This window comes from Numida meleagris, chromosome 2 (assembly GCF_002078875.1).
Source record: "Numida meleagris isolate 19003 breed g44 Domestic line chromosome 2, NumMel1.0, whole genome shotgun sequence".
Lineage (NCBI taxonomy): Eukaryota > Metazoa > Chordata > Aves > Galliformes > Numididae > Numida > Numida meleagris.
The window spans coordinates 59074573-59099834 of NC_034410.1; the positions used below are offsets into that span (position 1 = coordinate 59074573).

Consider the following 25262-nt stretch of genomic DNA (forward strand, 5'->3'; position numbering starts at 1 on the left):
CTTGTAGTAGTAGTAGTGCTCCACATCAAAACTAGCGTCACTGGAAATACACTACATTTAGAAAGAGCAAATTGAAATGCAAACATTGTTTTCATCTTTGATGCCAATTTTTGCTCAGCACTAACAGTCACATGAGTGCTTAGTCCTCCGCATGTCAAGTACACCCATTTACAAAAGAATGCTGACTCTTTTGCTGTATTTTGTTTGGCAGTCTCTGACTCTTGAGCAGTATTTGGCACTGCAGCCTGCAGTACAGTTTTGAGTTGTGTTGTACTGTTAAGCCAAGCTCGGGGAGATATACAGCATTCAGTGTCAGTGCCCAGTAAAGGAATACCCTGTTCTTTTCTTCCTAATCTTGCTTCCATCACTGGGAAATGAAGCCAGATAGTCCAAAGTGGCTAAGTTAAGCTATTTAGAGACTGCATGAGCTCATGACTTGGGCTTTAAGAGCTTGCTACAGGTTTCTTTGCAGCCTATTATGATTTGTCAGCCAGAAATTCTTTTGTCTGGGGACTCTGTCCTCAATCCTACCTCTGAAAAGCAATCTCTTTGCCATGTTCCTATTGGACAGAAGCTTGTCTAATGACAGCAACATTTGTGAATACTGAAGTGGCATTTCTATGCTTAATATACTGTGCTTAATAATGTTAAATGAGAAATTCAATATTACGTCTCCTGGCTCTGCTGTATGAATCACCTCCAATGTGGTGGAAGTATAAATAGAAGAAATCATGCCGTGATCTTGATCCGCTGGAGTAACTCACAAGACTTGTAGAATGAGCATTGTTCATTACTAGGGTGTTTGATAAGGCTTAAACTGAGATGGTGCTTAGCTCTAGGGTTTAAGTGGAGTGTACATTACAGAATTTTACAAAACACGCTTTTTAATATTCCATTCTCTATTTTTCTTGAAATTATGATTTCCTTTTCTCTCTGTGTCTGTGTGGACAGGGGAGTGTTACTTTCCTATGAATATGTTTCTGATAAAATCTAAATCTTTTTTAACAGAACACGTCCTCATGTTACAGTTTCAGCAGATGATGGGATTATAATGGCTGATGATGGATTATAATTTATAATTATAAAGCACATTTCAAATTCTCATTAAAACAAAACAAAAAACCCACGCCCCTTCTGTACACGTCCAGGTCAATAGAGTGTTTGAATATCATAATCATATGGGCGTAGCCCAGTTCAGGCCGTAAAGGCCCAAGGTATAGACATACGGAGAGGTCGTAAATTTAGGATTTTGCACAGTGATTTTTGCAGTCAGCATGTGCTTGAGCTGGAACACTTTTTTAGAAAGAGACGTGCAGTCTTCCAGGAGCAGTTACCATTGTATCGCATGTCAAGGTTAGAGTAAATCTCCTTTGTGTTTGGCTGATTTTCTGCCAGGACTCCCAGATTATTTTCAGTGTTGCTCCTTTCCAGGCTGTAATGCCTGCTGTGCTTTTAAATGTATGCTGCGGGCTGCTGGGCTCGCTTTCTTTGCTCCTTAAATGTGTGGCTTTTTTACTCGACTGTGATACTGTGTTGTTGTCTGTAAGTACACTAAGTAAATTGCAGTCATCAAAGAGCTATCTGTTGCCAGATTTTCACTATCCTCTTCTTCCCCAGTGTGAGCTCTGAAAACAGTTTAAAAATCTGTAGTGGAGCTGACTGAAAACAGAGCTCTGGTTGTTGTGCAGGGCAGCCCAAAGGGTTTCTAGCGGACCTGTTGCATGGACAAGCAGGAGAAAGCACCAAAGCGAGTTTTATCAGCACTTGCAGGAAACTGGCCCAGAAACTCCACGCTGAACTCAATTCAGCCAGGTTTGCCCTCTGCTTAACAGAGGTCTCTCATTCCCACTTGCAACCATGGTGAAATCTCTATTTTCTGCTCATTTTTGTAGCCCCTTTAACATCTTAAAGGTTTGTAGCACTGTAGGATCCTTCTCCGTGCCTTTCCTCCCATTTCCACGCCATGGCCAGGAGTGCTGTGCTCCATGCAGACTTGCTGATGGTGCCCTGGGTTTATTTTCAAGGCTGATACAGAGGCCATGAGAAAAAAAAAAAATCAGAAGAAATTTTGTCCCTTAAGCCATTGTCTGTCATTTGTCACAGCAGCGGAGACTATGCTGAGTAGCTTGAAGTTCCCAGGACAGTTGCTGAACTGTTGAAACATTTTATGAGGGCATTTAGAAGGATATTTTACTTTTTAGCACCTGATTTTGTGTTCTGATCAAGATACTCCACTAGAGCATTTAAAATTATTTTCAGAACAATCATTAGAAAATTAGAAAAGATCCCTCGGATTGAATAAAACAAAAGAAACAAGACAGCAACCCTCAACCATCACATTTGTTTTACAGCTTCTAAAGAGGCTAAAAAGATAGCAGATTTTGACTGAGAGAAAATTGGTAAATGCAATTTTAAAGGGCTGAACTGTTGAATTTTTCTTTCTTTTCTTGCTTGCTACAAATCTGAAAGGAAAGACACGCTTAATCTTGGAAGATCAATCCTCATTCTTGCTCGTCTTTGTAAGATGAGAGAAAGCTGCTGCAGAGTGTTTGTTAGCATGCGAGCCGTGATGTATATGCTCAAGTTTGACGACTGTCGGTGCGGGCCCTGCATTTTATGAGAGCCTTTGTTTTAAGAGGCTGTCTCAGTAACTGATTCATGAGGGCATTAAAAGATGAAGGAAATTGCTTATTGTATCACAGAGCATCCAAGTTTATGGGAATTGGAGGGCCCCAGGACATGGGCATTTCATAAACTTTTGTTACAGCTGATTGCATTGCGATCAATTAAAAAAGTGACAATGCTACGGCTATAGGAGCTCTGCAAAGTGATAGATAGGCTGCTGTGTAGTTGTTCCCAATTTAGTTTTGGGTACTTCTGGTGCTCCTGCCTTCTGTGTCTGGAGAGGGGCAGCTACTGCAGATACACAAGAGCAGGTACCCAGAAAGTTAGAAGTAGCTCAGACAGCAAACCAAGTCAGATCCTCTTCTCATGCAGCAGGTGTCCTGCAGCAGTGCCAAGAAAGATGCACTCGTTTGGCAGTTGTACTGTATTTTACTTTTCTCAGCCTTGTAATGAATAGTTCCTTGCAATTGTGCTACTTTTGCTGGATGGAGCATACCTAGTTTTTTGTGCTCAGGTGATTACTGTAATCTCAGTAAACTCTACCTTTTGTGACCCTCCCCCCCCCTTCTATCTCATACAATACTGGTTTAATGCTGAACATTTCTGTGAATTTTCTAAATTGTTTTCACCCATTTCTTTGTATGTCAAGAGCCATAGCCACACAGCCCTTTGGATCTGAGTCTGAAATTCAGGTAGGGCTGGATACTGGTTCATTTGCAACGTGTCATAGACTGTGAGGTCATGTGTCCATCTGCTGTAGTTTTCAAACACAGAACACTGTGATGGATGAAGTGGCGTACATGGCTTTCTGTGAATGCTCAGTTGGTCTTTTAAAGGGTTGGTTTGACAATATTATTTTGATAGATTAAATGTCATTTAGTGTGATGAGATTTCTCTAAGTTTTGAGAAATCTAGTAAGAAAATATTACGTGCTTCCTGAAGATATTTTCCTCTTTGTGATTAGAGATGGAGCATGTAAGGAGAAGAGTGAGGCCAGGGGAGATGGAGACACCTAATTTTATTTTCACTTTTAATTTTATTTTCTTTTGCCACAGGGTAGGTCTGTTTCTTTAACAACCTTCTACCGAACAGCAAGAAACATCATGAACATGTGCTTCACAAAGGAGCCTACAGTAGCTGAAGTAGAGGTGAGACCAACACAAGGGGTGGTAAATGTTTTTTGGTGTGGAGATTGAGTGTAGGGGTTCATCATAATTGGTGTTTAGGCACTACCATTAGCAATTTAATGCGGGAGATGTCCAGTGTGGGAGAAAAGTAATTTATTATGTAGGTATGGTAGTGATTCTTCAGTTTTTTTAACCTTTTAATAAAGTTATTGATGAACAGGGAGATAGACATTTTAATACCTTTTGCGATGAAGCACAGGAGCAAGGGGTTCTATTTCCTGTCTTCACAATCCATCAATGCTTTTAAACGTTTACAATCACAGAATCATTAAGGTTGGAAAAGACCTCTAAGATCATCTAGTCCAACCAGTCCATCCCCACCATGCCCACTAAACCACATTTCTCAGTGCCATATCTACATGTTTCTTGAACACTTCCAGGGATGGTGATTCCTTCACTTCTCTGGGCAGCCTGTTCCAATGCTTGGCCAATGCTTCTCCTTCAGAGAAGAATTTTTTCTTAATATCCAACCTGAACTTGCCCTGGCACAGTTTGAGGCCATTACCTCTCATCCTTATTTGTAAGCAGTGTTTTATGTTGAGTTAAATTGAGGTGGTTTCTGGGGCTTATATTTTGATGGGAGGTACCTTGTTCAATGAATTGAAAACCCATCACCACTTTCTTTCCCAACAGCAAGAATATTGGCGGTTAGTTGAACAGAAAGATAGCCATGTAGCAGTGCATTGTGGAAAAGTGGATACCAACACCCACGGGAGCGGCTTTCCTGTGGGGAAATCTGAACCATTTTCTAGGTAAGGTCACCATATCTGTGCCGGCTGCCCCATTTGTGTGACCAGATGCGGCCATCAGGGCAGCGCAGTGTTGGCTTGGCAGCAGGGGCATGGTGCTGATGTATGTTTCCCTCTGTGTCCCCTTCAACAGGCATGGGTGGAACCTCACAGTCCTTCCTAATAATACAGGATCCATCCTGCGACATCTTGGTGCTGTGCCTGGTAAGCAGGTCTCTTTTTCTGTGCTTGTCCTATGTGCCCTCTAAATGTGGTAGCATAGTCATCAAAGCCTTCTCACTCTTTCCAGTCTTTCTGTTGAGTAGCTGCCCAGGTAGAGATGCAGTTGTAAGTAGCAGTTGGTACTTGTGGGATGGAAATCAGGTGCGTAGATAAAGAATTAAGGAACGGTTGAGACCATATACTTGGGAGAGACTGGTTATGCTTGCAGTATTGCTGTCTATTGTTGTCAGTACATTGGTGTTCTTGTTTTGTGTCAGGGTGATGAAAGACACACAGCTTTCTTGTGTGCAAACCTAGACAAATGTTGGGTAAAGCCACACACAGGTTTTTTAAATGAATTGTCACTAGTGTCACGAGCTCCAGCTGAATCTGTGCCATTAGAAACATTAGCTGAATGTAAAATCCAGTCACCTGTACAGATGTTGAGCCTGGACCGTGCCAGCTGGGAAAGAGGATTTATCTTTACATGTATGTATACACTTGACACTGAAGCAGTCTCCTCTGATCAATAGCATTGAGTTTGAATTATGGATTTGTAAATAAAGGATAAAACTTTTTACAGCTCTTAGAAAACAAATACGTTCAAGGGCACTGTAGTATCGTCTGGTAGATATTTCAGTAGTGGAAAATGCTGACTTTGTTAAATAAATTATTCTTTGTGAACTATTCACTCTGATAGGAAGACTTAAAACAGCTCACAGGTAGAAGATTTTTCAACTGAAATGCCCTCAAACTGTCTGTCTTTTAATTAGAAATTGCCGTTACTCAAAACTCATTTTCAATCTCTGTTTCAGGAGTGACAATTCCTTGGCTAAATATTGGCATGGTCTTTTCTACCTCATGCTGGTCTCGAGACCAAAATCACCTTCCATACATTGACTACTTACACACTGGTGCTGATTGCATTTGGTAGGTATTAGCATGTTTGTTTTCATGCTCTCCGCAGTGGAGATCCCTAATATTTTCTATCCTGATTTTTTCTTTCATTATCATGTGATAATCATTTTTAATTACAATTACATGGATCATTCTAGTGCCTGGATGCTGGCACTAGTACTCAGGTGCTAGCTGCCTTTCATATGTTGGAGACACTTCATATGAATAGACGTAACACTCAGCTTACAAATGGTTATGAGCATGGTGAATCCTTCCTGAATTCAATGCATAGGTACTGCTACAGATGAGGATGACAGTGGAAGTACAACAGCTGATGGAGGAATTAGTGGAAGCAGGTGCTGCTGGCATGTCACGTGCCTTTCTGTGACATTCCTATGATAATGGCATTATTACCCAAGAGGATCATTAGTGAGAACAGTGAACGATAAGCAATATAACTGTTTCTTGACCAGAGAAAATCAATTAAATAGAGAACAAAAGTTACGGAAATGCTGACCCCTCCAAAGGTGAGAAGCTGATTGCCTTTCATCAGTTTCAGCAGTTCTCGAGAACCCCAAACAATGGGAGCCTTTGGCTCATCAAGCAGTGTGACAGGAGAAGGTCTGCAGGGCCTGAAGTGCAATGTGCTGCCCTGCTGCCACACTACTTGCAGAGTCAGCAAAGGCCTTTGCATCCAGGAGTCCCCATGGAGTGGCAGCAGCAGTGTCAGCCATTCTTTGTTCACGTGCTAAGTGTGTACTTGGTCACCTTTAACGCCTGCGCTTCTCAGCGGGTGCTAATGTCAGAGATGCTGACCCAGCTGACTCTGCATGGCCCAGAATGAAGGGTTCAAAATCTTGTTAGAAACATTTAAAGCTCCTCGATTTCTCCAATTCTGGCTCCTGCTGCAGGTGCTAGCTGTATGATGGGGTCCTTCCAGGCTCCCTGTGTGGCTGTCGCATGTGAGCAGCCACGCTCTCAGAGAAGGAAATCTCTTTTCTTTGTCTCCATCCACTGCATAGGCTCTACTCCTGGGGTGCTACTGCAGGAGTACCTCTCTTTAAATATTTAAAGTTGAAGAAATGTTCTCTATGTGATCATACTTAAGGGGTAAACACTGGATTACACTGTGAACTTGGAGGTTTCTGTCTCTTTCTGTCATGGGCGTTTCATGGCTTCTGTCCCTCTTCTGTGAATCGGGAATCTGTAATCTTTTATAATAATATACTATCAGAACAAATTGCAGAGCAAGCTACATTATCCTCAACCCTAGGTGAGTCTGTTTCCCTCTGTGAGATAGGTATAGGCTTTAATGACTGTAAAGTACAAAGAGAAGACATTCAGGATATCTAGACTAAGTTGTGAAGTCGTTCTTCATGCTGTGCTTGTCAGAACGCAGTGTTTTGGGGTTGAAAAGATTTGAATGCAGCCGGCCAGAGTTTTAGGGGAGGGTACTACTTCTGTTTTTCCAAGCCAAGAAGAAAACAAAAAAGCCATTTGCTTGTATAAGTATACCCATCATAGATGGGTTAGACAGCTTCAGATGTTCTTGAGTAATTGCCTTGATGAAACATGGGTAATAAACAGGAATAACTCAGAAGAAAGAAGTAAAACTACTCTGTCAAAACTATTCTTCTGTGAGGCTGCCAGGCTGCATTGTCAGGCTGATCTGCATTAGGAGGTATCTTCAGAGCCCATTAAAAAGCGAACATTGAAAAGAGAATAAGTCTTGTTCTGCCATGACACTCAGAGGTCTATACTGGCTCCTCACTTTACATTTTTGATAGGTACATCAACATTTGCAAGTGAACGAAATGGGAGAATATATATGCCGTGGCTAGAAAGGATCTGAATTCCCTCAGTCCTGCTGGTAGTGAGACAGTACCATGCGTTTCAGTGCTGCTCCACCTCTTTGCACCTCCTTGCCCTGCATTTTCCTGGGCCCATGGTGTTAGGGACTACGGGCTTGAATCTCTAGGCTGTTCCCACTGTATTTTCTGACTCTAAAAGAGTCTGAGTTTGAATTTAAAATATTTTAATCTCCATTAAAATGTCCTATTCTAGTGTAACTGGAGTAATGTTCTATACGCATGCAGCTGTTCTGCAGCACTCGCTGCTGACAACACAGGTACTGCAAAGTATTTGATACACAACTTGCGTTTTAAATTGCTGTTAGGACATGATAAGGTTCTTCCACTTCTCTAAAATCTTAGGATTTCTTAGCAAGGTCCTAATCATTGTCAGTATATTTATGTGCACGTAGTGTGGGAGCAAATGGACTCCAGATTGAGGTCTTAAAGTTTAAAGTAAACTCTGATAAGTCTTGATAAATTAGGCAATGCTTTGTATTTGCCTGAGCATAACAAATGCGAATGAAGTAAGTCACAGGTAAACCCTACTGCAGGTGCAACTCAAGGCAAGTTTGGCAACCCCAGGATTTGCATTAGTTTCCAACCAAGCTGTGCTGCTCAGTTTGCAGTGATCAGGCACCAAGTGCCATGTCTTGGGAACAGGCATTTCGTAGCTGGCCATCAGTTAACATCCTTCCAACTGGGTGCAAGCAGGTGTGGGACATTGAGTAGCAGTGAATTGTTACCATATTGCATCCCTGCATCCAACAAATCAGCAGTTCTCCAGATGTGTGAAGCGAAGTCCTGAGTCGTCTTTGTTACTTTTTGTCATTTGTGGGAAGGGAGCACAGGGAGGCTGGTTTGTTGACTTGAGAGGAGGATGTGCAATCTACAATATACGCAATGGCTTTAAATCTCTCTTGCTGTTTTGGCTGCTCTTAGTCAAGTCTTTTGTTTGTTGTGAGATTTGTTGAGTAATAAAGAAGGCATTAGGCTATTTTGTGTGCTAACAACAAGTGTGATTTGTGGTTTCTTGATTGTTATGAAAAGAAATTGTTTGTGCACAGATAATAAATACAATCATTCGTGATAAAACAGTACATATATGGGTGCTCAAGAGATGCAAACTTCTGCTCATAATTACGTGTTCCAGTGCCATTAAAATGCTCATCATGCTATTGCTGATTTTTCTGCTCCGATTCTGTAGAGCACTGAATTTCCACTGTTTGGGGATTTTGTGTCCTTTGGCATCTAGTGAACACCATCAGACTGAATTTAAATAAACAACTTTCCATTACTCCTGAGTGTTTTGCAAAAAAAAAAACAACAAAGAAAAAACAAAACCAAAACCAAAACGATGTGGGAATGCCTGCGTTTAATTTCTTTCTTTTAATCAGTGTCCTGGTCTAAATTGCCTGTTACTGCGCACCATTATTTATTCCACAGTAAATCTCTCTCTTTTCCTCTGACAAAACAACAGGTATTGCATTCCTGCTGCGGAGGAGAACAAACTTGATGATGTGGTACATACCCTGCTGCAAGCCAATGGCACTCCAGGGCTGGAAATGCTTGAAAGTAATGTAATGGTAGGTTAACACTCTGGGGAAGTATTCCCAGTTGAGAATCCAAGGGTAATCAGAAGACTGGTGTTCAGACTACTTTTTTTCTCTTTACATTACATTTATGCTGTTGTGAAAATCTGGACACTTCATACTGACTTTTTTTTCATAAGGCTCAGGTGTTAAAACATTGAAAGAAAAAAACAAACATGACAGAGCTGTAAATGTCCATTTAAATGTTGTCCATGCTGTATTTAAATTCACAAAGTGATTTGTAATCAGTTCATCTGCCCTGACTGACCTTTTACGGTAACAGTCGTGGATGTGGGAAGCCAAATACTTTGAAGGATCTCAAAGTGGTTTTTTTGGCTCCCCTGTTTATTTTATAGATTGTAATTTCCATCTAGTGCAGTTAAGAATAACTTTGGGAGCCCACAACAAATTCCTTGGCTGTCTGTGTGAACATCTCTAACAGAAGTGTAAAAGCAAGATGGATCCAGTGACAAGTCTGTCTGAAAAGTTCTAGATGGAAAAACAAATGGTCCGCATTACTTTTTACAGACAGCATGTTTTTGAGTCTTCATGTTTTGTGGTTGTTTGGCAAGTGAAAGTTTAAACTACTGGTTTCAGAAGAGGCAGATGTAATTCTCACTCCAGATAACTTACATTTCCATATGCGCAGAAGGGAAGAGAGAAAGGAAACTGAGCAGAGCTGTTAAGCGTAAGCAAGTAACGTGGCAGGACCTGGGAAGGAAGAGATTGAACTGTACAGCAAAGTTCTGACTTTTACTTGTTTACTGCTTTTATGTCTTTCCAGATCTCCCCAGAAATCTTGTGTAAGGAGGGGATCAGGGTGCACCGTACTGTACAGCAGAGCGGGCAGTTTGTTGTCTGTTTTCCTGGATCCTTTGTGTCTAAAGTGTGTTGTGGCTATAGTGTTTCTGAAACAGTGCACTTTGCTACCACCCAGTGGACAAGTATGGGTTTTAAAACAGCCAAGGTAAGTTGAGAAAAGGAGTTAAAATGGATTCAGCACCCTGCCATCGAAAACAACAGCAGAACAGACATTCCAGGACAGATAGTATTGTGATACTAGTGCAACTATGTCTATTTTTGTGGAGCATTACATAAAAAAAGGAAAAAAAAAAAAAAAAAACTCTGCAAGGCATAAGATGATACAATGTTTTCAGGAAAGCAAGTGAGTTAATAATTGCTAACTAAAAACTTCGTTATATTTCAAAAAATCAAAAGATTGTTATGCCTGCAGACCAGTTAGCAAGGAAGCTTTTCAAAAATCCCGTCAGAGCTACCAATAATATATTGTATGATGCTTACTACATTTTTTAGGTGATGTTTTCTAGAACCATTAGAATCTCAGGTGCAAGTTTCTGGATAACTGTGCTTATTAGCTTTTATGGTAGGCAGAGTCACTTAACACTCACAGCTGTATTGCTTGTCTCTCTCTGCCCCTTTATTCAGGAAAAGCTGTTGATCAGGGCAATTTCAATTTTAATCGACTTGAAAGTTCTTAGGTTCAGTGACCAGCCCATCTGATACCAAGCTGTATGTAAAACTTCCAATCCCTTTTTCACACAACTAACCGAGGTTGACTGTCTGCAGAAACAAACAGCTGAGTTGCCCAGGCATTGTTTTTTTGCTAAGTTTCTGTGTTCTGGACAAACAAGGTATGCGGCTAATTGTGTGTCCGACCTCCTCAGATACACTATGGGTTACAGATGCTATTTTGGTCCTGCTTTCTAGCTAAGCCAATAGTAAATTATTATTTACAGCTTCAGACCAAGTGGTTAGAAAGTAGTTAAATATAATATGCCCACACCTAGGTTTTGGTTCTTTAGAGTTAATGGAATTCTTCCAGCCTGGCTGTATACTAACTGTATATTAACTTACTTTGAAATAAAAGTTATTTTATTACAGATTTATTTTGGGGGAAGGTGGGAATTGTATATGTGTGTAGGTAAGGAATGAGAATCCTGAACTAACCTTTTGTGTCTGAAGGTCTACTACTATATTATCTTCATATACTGTATTTATTGCTGTACTGAATACTTGTTTGATATTGTGAAAATGCTACTCTTGTGAGACAGAAACCACTATGCAGCAATTAAAAAGCTCTTCCTGGTGCCTCAGATTCTGAAGAACAGTTTCTTTTGATTAACTTTTAAGAGCTTTGCACTGGGTAGATATAATATGACTGAAAATCCAGCAGATGCTAATCTGTGATAACCTACCTTGGAAATTGAAGTCACAGCTCTTACAAACTTTGCAAGAACCACAGATGTGTGTTTATATCAAAATAACTCTGGAAACACCTACCACATTGCTCTTTTCTGTCTTTCTTTTCCTCCTCATCTTTCTTCAAACTCTCCTATATTCTCAACTTTCTTAACTTTTGGAAGTTCTTCCTTTGGAAGTTCTGCCTTTGACGAGGCACTTTGCCATTTTCAAAAGCTGACCGGGATTACGCTTTTCAGAGATTATGAAAAGTTCTGTGTAATGAGCAAGATTCCCCTTTTGGACTGTTAAAGAACTCTCTGACAAACAACTGTACACTACTGTCTTTCAGTTCTGGACAGCAATATTGACAGTTTTTAGCTGTTTGATATATTAACCTTGTTTTCCCTCTGTGATACTGTGACTTGATTTTTATAGTGACTCTTTATATAACTAAACAATGTTGTTTCACTTCATGTATTGAATGACCGCTCAATCTTCTTTAATATATGCAAAAATGAAATTCTGCATCTGAAATTGCATTGATTCCAGTTCGTAAGGAGTTGGGATGATCGTTGGGGTAAAGGGACTTTGTATAAAGCCTTGTGTAAAGGGACAGACAGCTTTCACCAAAGGTTGACTGACACCAAATTTATTGAAGGTTGGACACCGAATGTCAAACCAGGCTGCTGGCTTTGGAAAAGCACCCAAAGAGCATTTGAGATTTTAAACTAAGGAGAAAGCTTAAGGGTATGGAGGAGTTTGTTTTTCAGTGGCAAAGGGATATCTCCAAATAAGGCACTTTGCTGCAGAGTCAGTAAAATTAATTTAGGAAATAGGAAAACAGAAAATTGGACTAAATAAATGCCCACTTGTTTGGAGGCATGGAAGTGAGTTGGAATGTGTGGTTTTCGAGGAGGGCTTTGGTAGCACAGGGCTTGCCAGAAGCTTGGTGGAAAGACGAGACTCAGCAGGTAGTGTAAAAACAAGAATTGCGTAGGAGACATGGAGCTAGTCATCCCGTTGGAGCAGCGTGGCTGTTACACAAGAGAGAGCTTACAGTCAAATCAGCTGGGTTTAACTGTCACAAGGGATGTAACCCCTGAGCACTGATCTTCCAGTCCAGAACAGCAAAAACACTGTGCTCCTGACTGTCCAACCACGTGCTGGCAGGGGCTTTATGCGTTTCCCCCGAGGTTTTAGTTCGGGTTAAGGATGTGCTTTTAAAACACCACACAATTATCACTCCTTGATTTCTGTCACAGAGCTGGCTTAGCCTGAGCAGATGGGGTTGCCTTCAGATGAAGCAGTAATGGAAGAGGCACTCCAGAGATGCACTTGATGTCCAACAGTAACAGTGGTACGACCTCAGGACTTCAGAGCAGTCAAGCCAACAGGCTTTATAGGCACACCCTCTGGGTGTTGGGGTCCTCAGCATTGGCCATACTGCTGTGCACATCTACTACTCCTGCTTTGCAGTGCTCAATAGCACAAACACAGAGTGTGTCATACAAAGGAGATGGGACAAGAAACACAGCGATAACGGAGATGCTAGTGTCCTTCTCCAGCTAGATAATGGTGATCGTGTTTGGTGTGAGATACCAGAACTGAAATGACTTCAAGGAACAGCTAGTCAGGAAACTAGTGTGAGGAGAAGCTGCCATCTCACTTCCCAGCGATGCTGGACAAACCTTTGGTGGTTCAGAACATCGCTATCAAAGACCTGCTGTATGATGGTGAGCAGAGATTACAAAGCTTGAAAGACCAGTAAAAACTGAAATATCCACTACTGTGGTGTTTCATTTCAAAAGACAGCCTTGCATAAAATCAAGAAAGCTTGTTAAATTGAGAATGCAGCAAGAAGGATCAAGTGTTTGCGTGCAGCATAGAAATTGCTTAAAGATGCTGTATTAGAGGGTCACAACACAACATATGCACATTGCCTAGCAAAAAGAAAAATTTCAAAGGGCAACCCCCTACTAAACTTGGCATGGCTAAACACCAGGAGTAAGGAGTCCATGTGAAATAGGACAAAGAAAACCAAACCCTTTTGTGTCCAGAAGTTAAAAATGCAAATAACGCAACTGCTCACCCACCCAGAGCTCTAGCAAGATGAATGTAAACACAGATTAATGCAGGCCAAAAAGAGATTCTAAAGAACAACTTGCTAAAGGCAAAAGGAAAAATAAATATATAAAAGAATGAGAAAGGGGCAATCAAATGTGGCTTTTGTAGAGAGTTCATGCCCTCCAGGCCTTGAAACTTTTTGAAGAATGTATGGACAAAAGGGATCCAGTTGACAGAATCTGCTACTGTTTCTGCAAGATTTTTGGTGAGGTTCCTCAGAAAAGGCTCTTGAAGAAACTAACCTGTCACACAAAAACCCAACTGATGTAAAGATAAGCAGAGGATGGGGACAAATGATTAGATTTTGTTGAGGAGGGAGAGCTCTTACTGCATCTCTCAGGAAGACCAGTACAGTTCAATCCATCCATAACTAAGCTAGAAAAGGAAATGCAAAGCAATACTAATCTTTTATACCGAGAATGTTAATGTTACTAATAGCAAAAATTAAAGCAGTGAGGTGTTACAGAGAGATTTCATGAGACTGAGTGGTCTGAGTGAGAAAATGGTAGACGAAATTCAATGCTGATAAATTGTAAATGACTTACGTGGGAGTAAGAAAATAATCCTAATTTGACAGACACAGTGGTGAGCTCTGAACAAACTCTTGTACTGAGGAAAGAGACTTTTGGCTTCCTGTGTAATTGTTGGCACAGTGCTCCAGAGAGGTTTTAAAAAAAAAAAATCTGTATGTTATGGATTATAGTGACAGAATAGAAAACAGAGTAGAAGCATTGCTCTGCTACTGTGTGGACTCAGTCTTGGCATGGCCATGACTTGAATACTGTGCTGTTCTGAATCCCTAATTGCAGAAAGAAGAGAGTGGAACTAGAAAAAGTGAAAACTGCTGATTAGAGGTTTGAATTAGCCCCTGTGATAAATAGAAGAGCCTGGAAAACTGATGACCAAGAGAAGCAGATGATAATAAGACCAAATATAAAGTAGCAGGGAGATGACAATTATGATGTGAATGTTCAGCATCTCTCATAATATTGAATAATGTCTTTAAAAGAAATGATTAGGCAGCAGGTCGAGACCAAGCAGCAATCTGTTTTAAAATACTTATCTGTGTATTTCAGTACTGTATGGAAGAGAAAAATGTACATGGACTCAGAAATTTGTATATAAAGGCACAGATGCATTGAGTTGTGTCACGGAACAAATGTGTGTAGCTCAGGTCCCTAAACTGCCATCCAGCAGCTGTGCACCACAGCAGTACATTCCCTCGTGGCGGTGTTCTGCAGCCGGCCACTTTTGGTGGCTGTTCTTAAGCAGCCCCACACAATGCACAGAGCAAATCCAACACACAACAAAACTCCCGCAGTTCCCAAAAGCGCAGCTGCTCCAACCCCAAACGGGTTCTGCCAAAGAGGACACATTGTGAAGAACGCTTCTCTTACCTGTGAACATCCTTTGAATGCTTTTGGGTCAGCAAAGGTTTTAATTCATGTTAGGATAGATCTCACTATCATTTCAATGCATGCAGTCTGTGCTATTATAAAATGGTGCATTGGTTCTGATGAAAGAAATATGAGAGCATATGAGTGGGTTAAAACAGGGTTAAAGATGAATCTTCTTTTTTGTTTGTGACGAGTAGGTATTTGGCGGGCTTAACTCCTAACTAGAATGGCACCTTCACGTTACACTCTAGCACGTGTGTCATTTGAAGATTCTCAGAGTGTATAAAACAATGTATGCCTTTTCAGACATAGGGAAACTTCAGGCTTCTTCCAGCTGCAGAGTAAATCAAGTAACCTGCCTACGTAAGAAATACAAGAAGGGCTTAAGCTACCAAAATCACTCAGTTCATTTTGATTGGGATGAAAGGCCAAACTTCTAACTTTTGCAGAGAGCAACCAGTACAAGGCAGAACTGAGCAGAATTGAAGCTCACTCTTCTGCCAGTTGTCTCCTTTCCCTGGCATCTGCCTGTTCTGTGGCTGTTGTCTGTATTTCTTAACCACCTGTAGCATCTTGTGTTCAAAGATGAAGAGTGATGACCTTGGGCCTCCAGCAGGTCAGAAGAGATCTTAGCTGATCTTACTCAATAGCTGAGTAGCAACAGTGCATTGTGTATAAACATATTTGTTTTAGGTGTTAGTTTTATTCTGTGGCATTGGTTCACTTTAAAGCATGTGCAGAAAAACTTTTTTCATAGTCCTTCCAACAGAAAGATCTATTTCAGCAAAGCATTTGGGTACTTGGCTTTCCACTGAAAGGTCTGATTTATAACTAGCATTTATTTCAGCATGAAGTTGATTGTAAGCTGGCCTTAAGTTAGGAGCATAAACACTTTGCTTAGCTTGGACTACAGAAAACTTTTTGTTATTTTAGAAGGCTCCTTTTTGGTACATTGAATTAATCACAGATAATGTTTTTTGTTTTCGCATTTGCTGGAGAACTAATTTGGAACTTTCTGTCTCAGGAAATGAAGAGACGACGTATAGCCAAACCATTTTCAATGGAAAAGTTGCTTTATCAGATTGCAACAGCAGAAGCAAAGAAGGAAAATGGACCGACTCTGAGTACGATATCATCCCTTCTTGGAGAGCTCAGGTAACGAATTGGGGCCTGTTGTACCTATTTTCTTTTAATTGACAGACTCCAGAGGTGGATAATGTAAGTAAACATTTTAGACACATATCTCGCACCTACTTAACCAAGCAAATCTATCTGAAGACAGCCACATGTGGAAGAAGCAGTTTCCTTGGCTGATGTGAGGGTGCCCGTGGTTAGGATGTCTCACTCAAAGAATTCCATACTTCTGGCACCATCAAAGAATTAAAGTACGGTTTAGCTTGGGTTTTTATTAAGTTGATCCTTGGTGCTGAGAGTCAAGATTTCCTGATGTGTTATGTGGGCTACGTGGTGCCAAGCAGTTAAGTACCACTTAAGTTTTTAACCTCTTGGCATTGGTAGCCACTGTCAATCCATGCCAGTAGTGTGGGTTTTGCAGCAGGAACCCTTGTCTTCAGCGTCAAGATTGTTATACCACAGTTGTAGGATGTACTTTGTGTGCAGAGAGATGTCTTTTTCTTAAACCAGTCAGTGAGCAGCTTATATGCTTATTTGAACACTTCTAAGAACAAAAGCTTCACGCTCCTTTTTCTCTCCACAGTGGTTAAGGAAACGTGTTTAAGGTTTCTCTTAAGATAGGTAAAATAGAAAATATAATGTTGCCTGGCTTCCTGTGTAATGTTCTTCTCTTTTGTTCCCTACCATGTAGTTGCTACCTATCTTTCAAGTTTGTGACAACTGGTACTCGAGATGCCAAGAAAGTTTTGATGAATGGAATCTACAAACTGTATTTAACTAACTAGCATGTTCATTTGGAAAATTTCCAGTGACATATTGAAGGGGAATACAGCCCATGTGTTGTTTTAGTGTTCAGAAAGAAATACAAAGAGGTGTGCTGACTCCCCCTCCCAGGTGTGCTGACTGCTTTACCTGCAGCTGGTTCCCCTGCAGGAATAATCACTTCCATGCGCACTTTTTTTTCCTTGAAGAGGAAAAGTCTGCAAGTGTGAAAGGTGAAACAGAGATGTTGGTGCTCGCTGTGAGAGATCACATCGACCTCTATCAGAGTGGTTCTCAAACTTGTTCTTATACTGAGGTTGGAGTTCTCTGGAGAATATCAGTTCTTCCCGTGGCTGCTTATGTAAAACAAAACCCCAAACCTGAAAAGCACAACCAAAGTGGAACAACGCACCATATCTATTTTTTTTTTCTCTGTTCTGTTTCGCTTGTTTGTTCTATGTCTCGCTGCCTCCTCTCCTGACCTGCCGTGCCATTTGCTTAGCATGGCTTTCCACCCATCTTCGGCTGTGTCTGGTGGTGAGCGTCTCTATTCTCCCCTTCCATCCGCTCAGCTCACTCCACGCAGCTCCGGCCCGACCTGCTCCCGCAACGCTGTACAGTTCTGTGCTGGATGGGCTGGCCACCTTGCAGACACCAGCGGGTGGAGGGCGGCCTGAGGGCTCAGTGGTTGTCCTTAGTTGATATCTCCTTCTTCTTCCCCTGGGTATACAGCAAGGTCTTCATCTTTTGGCACAGCCGCTTGCCCTGCTCCCCCTTTCCTGCCTGAAAAGCACCTCCTGGCAGCAGGTCCTTGGTTCTCCGGCCTCCTGCTGAAGGGGGCTGTGTTACTCCTGGCGGCAACGGCTCCTCCTCCTCAAGGTGGTTTTTGGCAACTTCAGGAAAGGCAGCCGTGTTGTCAGCCACATCGCCCAGCTCTCCGCACGCCCCGGGCACCCACCGACCTCGAGGAAGTACTCGGCAGCCCCCAGTGCTTTGTGGAGCAGTTTGAGAACCATTGGCTTGATACAGTGGTCACTGTTAAATCCCGAGATGCCTTTTGCAGTTAGGCAGCGTTCCTGTGGTGCTGGCTGGCTCTCAGCATGCATAGGGAATGGCACCAACCTCCGGCAACACTCAGGGCTTTGCTGTGTGCGGTTACGGTTTCAGTGACGATGGTGGTAGAAGGGTGACAGTGGTTGGCTTTGTGGCGCTACGAGGATCTGCTGGTTTCTGATTGCACCCCATGTTCACAGGGACACGGAGCTGAGGCAGCGGCGGCAGCTTTACGAGGCAGGTCTCCACTCCTCGGCGCGCTACGGCAGCCACGACAGCAGCAGCACGGCGATGGATGGAAAGAAAAAGCCTCGAAAGTGGTTGCAGTTAGAAACGTCAGAGAGAAGATGTCAGATTTGTCAGCACCTCTGCTATCTGTCCATGGTGAGTACAGTCCTGAGCCGCTGCTGGGGTACCACCGTGCCTGTTCTGTTTATAACACGCTGCAACAGACCGTAAGCATCGGAGAGAAAATGCATGACTCTGGGCTCATCTCACGTGCATCACGCAGGCTGCCAGTGTCGCTTTGTGTCACCTCAGGTAGCAGTGACAGAAGACAGGGGTTAGTGTCAGCCAGCTTCCCCCCCCAAAGAAGGACGGACGGAAGGAGCCGTCTGAGCCACTTTCAGACACCCACAAGCGTGTCTGCATTGCACAAAGAGGCAATGAAGGTGTCTGTGGGTTGCCAACAGCGTGAAGTCATGGCACAACTCTTCTCAGGATGAATGAGCCAGCAACAAAAACGCATGCCCCGAGCTGCAGGCATGCAGCCCATGTGCTGGTTGCCTTAGATGTCCCCACCCATCAAGCTGAGATGCTATTTGACAACCTCTGTCTGAAAACAGAAAGTCACATGCCTAAGTTTGTCAGAAGCTGTTGCCTCTTGCTTGTAAAAGCGTGCTGGCCACTGTGGCATTTGTCAGGTTCTTAGCGGTATGCAGAACTATCAGAAATGTGGCAATTTCATTAAAAGCACAAAAAGCCCTTCCCACAGCCCACTGCACCACCTCATGCCAAGATCTAACGTTTAAATAGACATGATACAGTACCTCCGTATTCAGTTTTTTTTTTCCAATGTAAATATTGTTTTTTTAATGGAAACACAGTGTTAAATGATGAGATGTAGCTGTTTCTCTCCCTAGGACAGAATGTGCTGTTTAGAGCAGCTAAGACACATGTAAGCAGTGCTAGTTTGAAATAACTTCAAAATGAGTTGTAAAAAAACCCCAAAAACTGAACCAGCCAAAAACTCTGACTCTGGTCAGCTTGCTGTGGAGACAATGAAGTCATGTAATTATAATCAAGGAAATGATTTTTTTTTTGTCATTCTTAATGGCAGTAAGGGACAGGAAGGCAACCAACTCACTTCCAGGCTGAATTAGTAGGTGTGGTGGCCAGCAGCTGAGTGTGACCTCTGCTGGCTCAGATGGCAGCTGTGGCCACACTGCTGGTTTTGTTCAGACTCAAGGCAGCATTTAAAGAAATGGGAAACTGCTGCTTTCATGAAGCTTTTAGGGCGCACATTAGATACCACTAAGGCTTTATACAGTAACGCTAATTAGATTTATCCTTCATTACTACTGATGCTTTTTTATTGATAGGTATTTGCTAGCATTGGCACTCATTTCACAGTGCGTGTGCGTCTTGCTTACTCCTCCCTTCACTAATTCATAATGAAGTACGGGTATAATGATACCTCAGAAAGGGAAGTCTGTGGGCGTAACCCGGCTTCAGCTTGGAGCTCACTGCATCTCCCCCACCCGTTCATATTTTGGTAGGTTGTACAGGAGAACGAAAACGTTGTCTTCTGCTTGGAGTGTGCCCTGCGGCATGTGGAGAAACAGAAGTCTTGTCGGGGACTGAAAATGATGTACCGCTATGATGAGGTTTGTGCAGTCATCACAGCTTTTCTCTTTCGCTGCTGTTCTAAGTGAGCTCACAGAGTACTTGGAGATGGGAGGCCCAGGAATGGCTGGGAGTCAATGTGCAGACAAATAATGAGCACTGAACTCACGGCGGGGATTTAGGACTGTGCTGGATCCCGGGCAACTGCTGCATTGCAGTACAGTCAAACCGTGCTCCTTACGTTCCCACTTAGCACCATCTGTGGAAAAACTGTGTTTGGGGGTGGGATGGACAGAGGAGGGGCTGCTTGTTAGCCCGAGCCGTGGGTAGGGATGCAGAGGGAGAATTTACAAAACTGGCTCTTTGAAATCAGAGCTGATAGAAACAGCTCTGAGGTGAATGTCTCAGCAGCTTCTGATGTGCAAAGAGGTCCAGACGGGGAAAAAAAAAAAAAAGAAGTTTGGAAAAGCTGTGTCATTCTGGCTGGCTTTAACTGTGGGCTCCATTGTGCTATCAGGTGCTGTAGCTACAAACAGGTACAGTCTAGGATGTCCAGGCAACAGTGAAACTGGCTTTGTAACATGGTAAACCCTTAGGAGTGCCAGGAGGCTCCTCGGAAATTTAAATATATTTCTCTAATTCTTGAGCTTGTTCAGACTCTTATATCCTGGGTCTTCACAGAATTGATAATGCTACTGAGGTTTTCAAAGCCACTCTTCCTCAGAACCACATAAAGTCATGATTGGTTTTACAATTACAAAGAAGGGGTTTGGGACTACAGTGGGAAAGGAAGAATCTCCCCGTTGATACTGGATAATATTCTTTCCCCAAATGAAAAAACTTTCAGTTTCTGTACTTCTGAAGGGTACTCAGTGTGTGCCTGCTGGATGTTACATAATTTTTTTGAGAGTCGTGAACAGGGGGAGAGAGAGAGCGAGCCTGCATGTCAAGTGCCATCTGTTAAATCTATTTAACTGTTAGCTGCGCTTTGCCCGCAACCAATTTCTCAAGATTCCTGCCAGGAGGGGACGGTCCCCCCTGCCCTAGACTTCATCAAACCACTGACTGCAGTGAGAGCAGGAGCAGCAATGCAGAGCAGACGCTGTGCTGCGCTGTGCTGTTCAGGGACTCCTGCCTCGTTCTTACTGCAGTGCCATGGCCTCGTAGCCCTTTGGCCCAGAGCACTTGGGGCAGCCAGAGATCCTAGAAAGCAGTGAAGCGAAATAGCATCCTGTAACAAATGACACCAATCTCAGTAGGAAAAAGCGGGACCTTCTCCCTAAGTTTTAAACAGGTATTTGGTAAACAGCAGATTGCAAGCGTCACCTGTGGATTTAAATTTATGGCAGTAATTATTTTGTTCAGCAGTGGCCTTTAATTGCATCTGCAGCAAAGTTTTGGCTCTGCTGAGCTGCACCTGTGCAGTCCAGAGCTTAGCCATCAGCGACTTTGCGTTCGGAGCCAGGAAACTGCAGCAGGGGCACCATTCTAGGTACTAGGCCGTGCTTCTTAGCCAAAGCCCGTCTGTGAAATAGTAACGTGGGATTGTATGGGCTGCTGCACAGCTAGCAGAGAAGCAGACATTTCCCCCCAGTTAGGTGCTGCCAGTCAAAAGCCAGCGCTAGACCGCTCTATCAAACAGAAGGGCCGGGAAAAAGGAAGGATGCTCACTTGTGTTTTGTTTTCCCACTTCCTGGACAGGAGCAAATAATCAGTCTGGTCAATCAAATCTGTGGAAAAGTATCTGGTAAAAATGGCAGCATTGAGAACTGTATCAGCAAGCCCACACCAAAAAGAGGACCTCGGAAGAGAGCGACAGTCGACGTGCCATCATCCAGGCTTTCATCCTCCAGTTCATCCAAAAGTGCTTCAAGTTAATCCTGAAGATGCCAACACTCTCATTTTGTCAATTTATATATATTTTTTGTAATTATTATACCATAGTTTGGAGTACTTGCTGTAGAATACAAGCTGTCTTTGCACTAGCTCTAAAGAAGATTTTCTTCTGGTTTTAGAGAACTAATTTTGTTTTAGCATTAAACTGTTGAATTTTTTTTTTGTACTTAGGATAGATAGATACAGCGGTCTGATTTTTTTAAACTGCCGTACGTTCACTGTTTTAAAAGCGGCGAGGGGCTGATAAATATTAATTTGTATTGTCCCCATGGCTGAGAAAATAAAGAGCCTTTTTGGTAACTGAGAAAAAAAGGCTTTTAACCCATTTTTTGACTAGGTTAAAGTTGGATGTGTTTTATAATTTGTTCTCCAGTCATGTGAGCAGATTTTTCTAGAGAGAAAAGGGATGGGAGACAAAAAAAAAAAAAAAAAAAAAACTTGAAAGAAATTGCTTTACTTTGGCTGTCTTTTATTCTGTCACAGCAAGCGGAGTTTTGTAATTTTTTAAATTGGAGAATACACACTTTCTTTGGGAGGTTATGGCAGCTGAAGATGGACTTTGTTTCCTAACTGTAGGCAAAAGGAGGAGAGTTGGAGTATGTTCTCTTTTACCAGCACATCACTATGCATCTGTTTTGAGGGGGAAAATAAATAGTAAAAAAAATTAAAAAATAAAAAAAAAAAGGAGGAAAAAAAGACTGCCTGCCTTGAGGAGTCACGTGAGGGAAAACTGTGCCTGATTTCATTAGGAAATCCATTCTGTTATTTTTTGGTGCTGTTGGCTACTTTATCAAAAACCCTTCAATAGCATCCTTTAAAAAAAAAAAAAAGAAAAAGAAAAAAAAGTGATTGAAGCCATAAGTGCTTCTTTTGTCATAGACGTGCAATCTTTTTAACATTCCATTTCCATTCCACTGCTGTTTTTCCCACCTTTACACCGTCGAGCATTAATTTTTGTTTCGAATTCGTTTCATGATACGATCACGTTTAGAGCCACTAGCAGGTCTGCGTATTTCTTTTGAATGTGAAAATGCGTTTGCTTTCATCTTGTCTCTTTTTTCTCTTCATGTTGTAACAAAAAAATCACACCTTTTGTACATATGCCTGTAAATTTTTTTAAATACTTGAGCCTTTTCTTGGGGTGGGGGGAGGGATGGCGAGGAGACGAGATGAAGAAAAGCCTTACGTTTCACTTTCTTCATCGGTTGGATTGGATGCTTACAGGGTTTTTCTTGTAACATTTATAAGTGCTGCTTACATCACTGAACAACAACAAAAAATAATAATGGAGTAGCTGTTGCCCTTTTCTGGTTGTGTGTACAGTATGTGTGGAATAAAAAAGGGAAAATGTTTTCACAAACTGTTTTGTTTCGTAATTGAATTCAACAATACCGTAGCTACCCATATTGCACTGAGCTTGCCAGTGGTGACTGTCAGGAAAGTCCTATACTACGATTTGTTGGTTGTTGTTGCAGAAGACTGAACTGTTTTGGAATATTTAACAATAACATAAACAGAGTCAAGTGTTTTCAAATGTGGTTGTCTGGTTTTTATGGCCTTGCTGTGTACTTTTTCCCTCTTGACAGTAAACTTCTGAGTATGGCTTACAGTTTGACATTTAATTTATTAGCGCTGCTCTGCTCTCTTTCCTTGTAAGGAAAGACTCCATGTTGTTTATTGCCAGTTTTTTGTTTACTTTCCAGGTTTGTACTACGAGGTTTAATAAAAAAACAAAACTTTTTTGGACATTTTTGTCTGTCTTCTGGAAAGCGAGCGAGTAAAGCGAGCTCCTTCAAGAAAGCTTTCTTTCGCCAGCGGCCTCATGCAATGCTAAGGAGGGAGCGTATCCGCCGGTAGGTAGCGAGCTCCCAGCCCTCACCTCCTGGAGCTCCCAGCCCTCACCTCCTGCAGCTCAGGTAACAGAGACATGGAGAACCCTGAAGGAAAGCAGCCGCCTCCCCGGGGCTCTCCCTCAGCAGGAGATACCTCAGTGCCCACCACCGGGCTTGGTCTTGGGAAGAGATCTGCAGCACAGCTCCTCCTTTTACTTACGCCGCTTCTGCTTACATCCCTTCCCTCAGCGTGTGAAGAGTGGGAGCCGGGAAGCTTCTCAAAGGAGAGCAGATCCCTGCAAACAGAGCGCGAGACTTGACAAGAAACAGGAGTTAGGTCCAGACCACAAGTGCAGAGAAAATGACTGCAAAAAAAAAAACAAAACACGAGGGGATTAAGATGACGACTACGCATCTTACAGTTTGTAAAACGTATCCACTTCATGTATAATTTATTCAGCTTTATTTCTCTTAAATTGCTGGCTTGCCTCAGTGCAGTCACACAGATGTTACCATGGAAAAGTAAATTACACTGGTGCTCGGGATAAATAACCAGTTTTCCTGATTGCTGCATTAGTCTCCTCTCTTCACTGTCATGGAGAAAGTACTCTGGGTAATCAAGTGAAAGACATGGTTGGGATAGAAATACTTTATTTTATCTCGAAAGAGGAGTAAGCTTACACAACGCTACGGTATCTGCTCCCCAAGGAGTGTAACACTTCCATACGCACCTCTCCTCCTTTTACTTTCTCTTTTTTTCCTTAACACCTACGATAACTAAGTTGGTCCTGAATAAGAAGTGTGAGATAGTAAATGCTGCTGCAATAGTAGACAAAAGCGGTAGGCAGACAGTAGGTAGCAAAGAGTAGAAAATAGCTTCATTTCGGTTTGGATCTTAAATCTTCAGTTGCAGCAGCTGAAAACATGCAAGGAACGATTTAGGGTCAGTATGATACATCAAATGGAAAGATTCCCAATCAGCCGTTTAAAGGTTAGTGGTCGTAGTAACTTTTATCTTTCCCCTTTACTTCTTTTATACATAGTATATACAAAAGTTTCACTGCTCCCCTGAGCCCCAAGACTACTGTTAAAGTGTGTGTGCTTTAGGCATAATTTTATTGTTAAAAACCAACCTCCACCTGACTGGCAATTCTGTAAAAAGGCTGCATTGTAGTACTAGTAAAAAGGTCTGGCTGTTCGGATTGCTTAGCAAATTGTGACACAGGCAAGCTCCTCATTCATTTGTTCATTCATTCAGAAGTCATTCTTAAAGGATATGGTTTTAAGATTCAAATAGTTTGAGAGTCACTTTCATCACTAACATCTGAAGCACCCTTTCTTTCGGTGACAGCAGCAAGAGCAGTGTCCACTTGAACCTCCTCTTCATCAGACTGAACGACCGGAGACTCTCCTTCGCTCGCCTCTTGGCTGGCAGAATCGGTGCAGGTGGATGACAGCGAAGACAGTTTGTGGCGTAATTCAGACTGGCTCGGAACCTGAAGACTGATCTCATTCACGTAGGTGCTGGAGTCGGGCCCTTACAGGTGGAAAAACAACAACAGGAAGAAATAAGCTGCGGCTCAGCAAATGCAGTGAGAAGTCACTACATTAGCAGAGCTCAGGGTTGGTTTATGATTTGCACTCGGGCTCCTCTGCTCCTTTTGATGCTAAAAAACCTCCCGAGACACAAAGCTGCCTCTTAAGTCATAACCTAAGCCCAGTTTGCCCCTTAGCCAGCACCATTAAGCTTCCTAACTCAGGCTACAGCACATGCTGAGAATCATCACCAACAGGAAAACACTCCAAAAATAACTGTCCAACAGAATGACACACAAAAAAAATGAGTGGAAAACAAAACAACAAAAAACCCACAACCAAACCCACAAAAACCTGGAAGGCAGACAACAAAAACAACT

At 42.3% G+C, this 25262-nt stretch overlaps 2 protein-coding genes across 3 annotated transcripts in view; one reads left to right on the forward strand and one right to left on the reverse strand.

The window, feature by feature from the left end:
• Positions 1-23260, forward strand: part of JARID2 (jumonji and AT-rich interaction domain containing 2) — a 207346-nt gene extending 184086 nt beyond the window's left edge. For both annotated transcript variants that reach the window (XM_021388284.1, XM_021388285.1), the window contains exons 9-18: positions 3681-3773; positions 4446-4564; positions 4695-4765; positions 5578-5692; positions 8990-9095; positions 9886-10068; positions 15849-15979; positions 17974-18157; positions 19552-19659; positions 21320-23260. In XM_021388284.1, coding sequence (XP_021243959.1) covers positions 3681-3773; positions 4446-4564; positions 4695-4765; positions 5578-5692; positions 8990-9095; positions 9886-10068; positions 15849-15979; positions 17974-18157; positions 19552-19659; positions 21320-21496 — 1287 coding nt within the window. In that variant the 3' untranslated portion in view covers positions 21497-23260. The remainder of the gene's footprint in view (positions 1-3680; positions 3774-4445; positions 4565-4694; positions 4766-5577; positions 5693-8989; positions 9096-9885; positions 10069-15848; positions 15980-17973; positions 18158-19551; positions 19660-21319) is intronic.
• The window catches only part of DTNBP1 (dystrobrevin binding protein 1), a 67727-nt gene continuing 66230 nt past the window's right edge, over positions 23766-25262 (reverse strand). Inside the window, exon 10 of the mRNA XM_021388286.1 lies at positions 23766-24883. Within this exon, the coding sequence (XP_021243961.1) occupies positions 24636-24883 (248 nt within the window). The 3' untranslated portion in view covers positions 23766-24635. The remainder of the gene's footprint in view (positions 24884-25262) is intronic.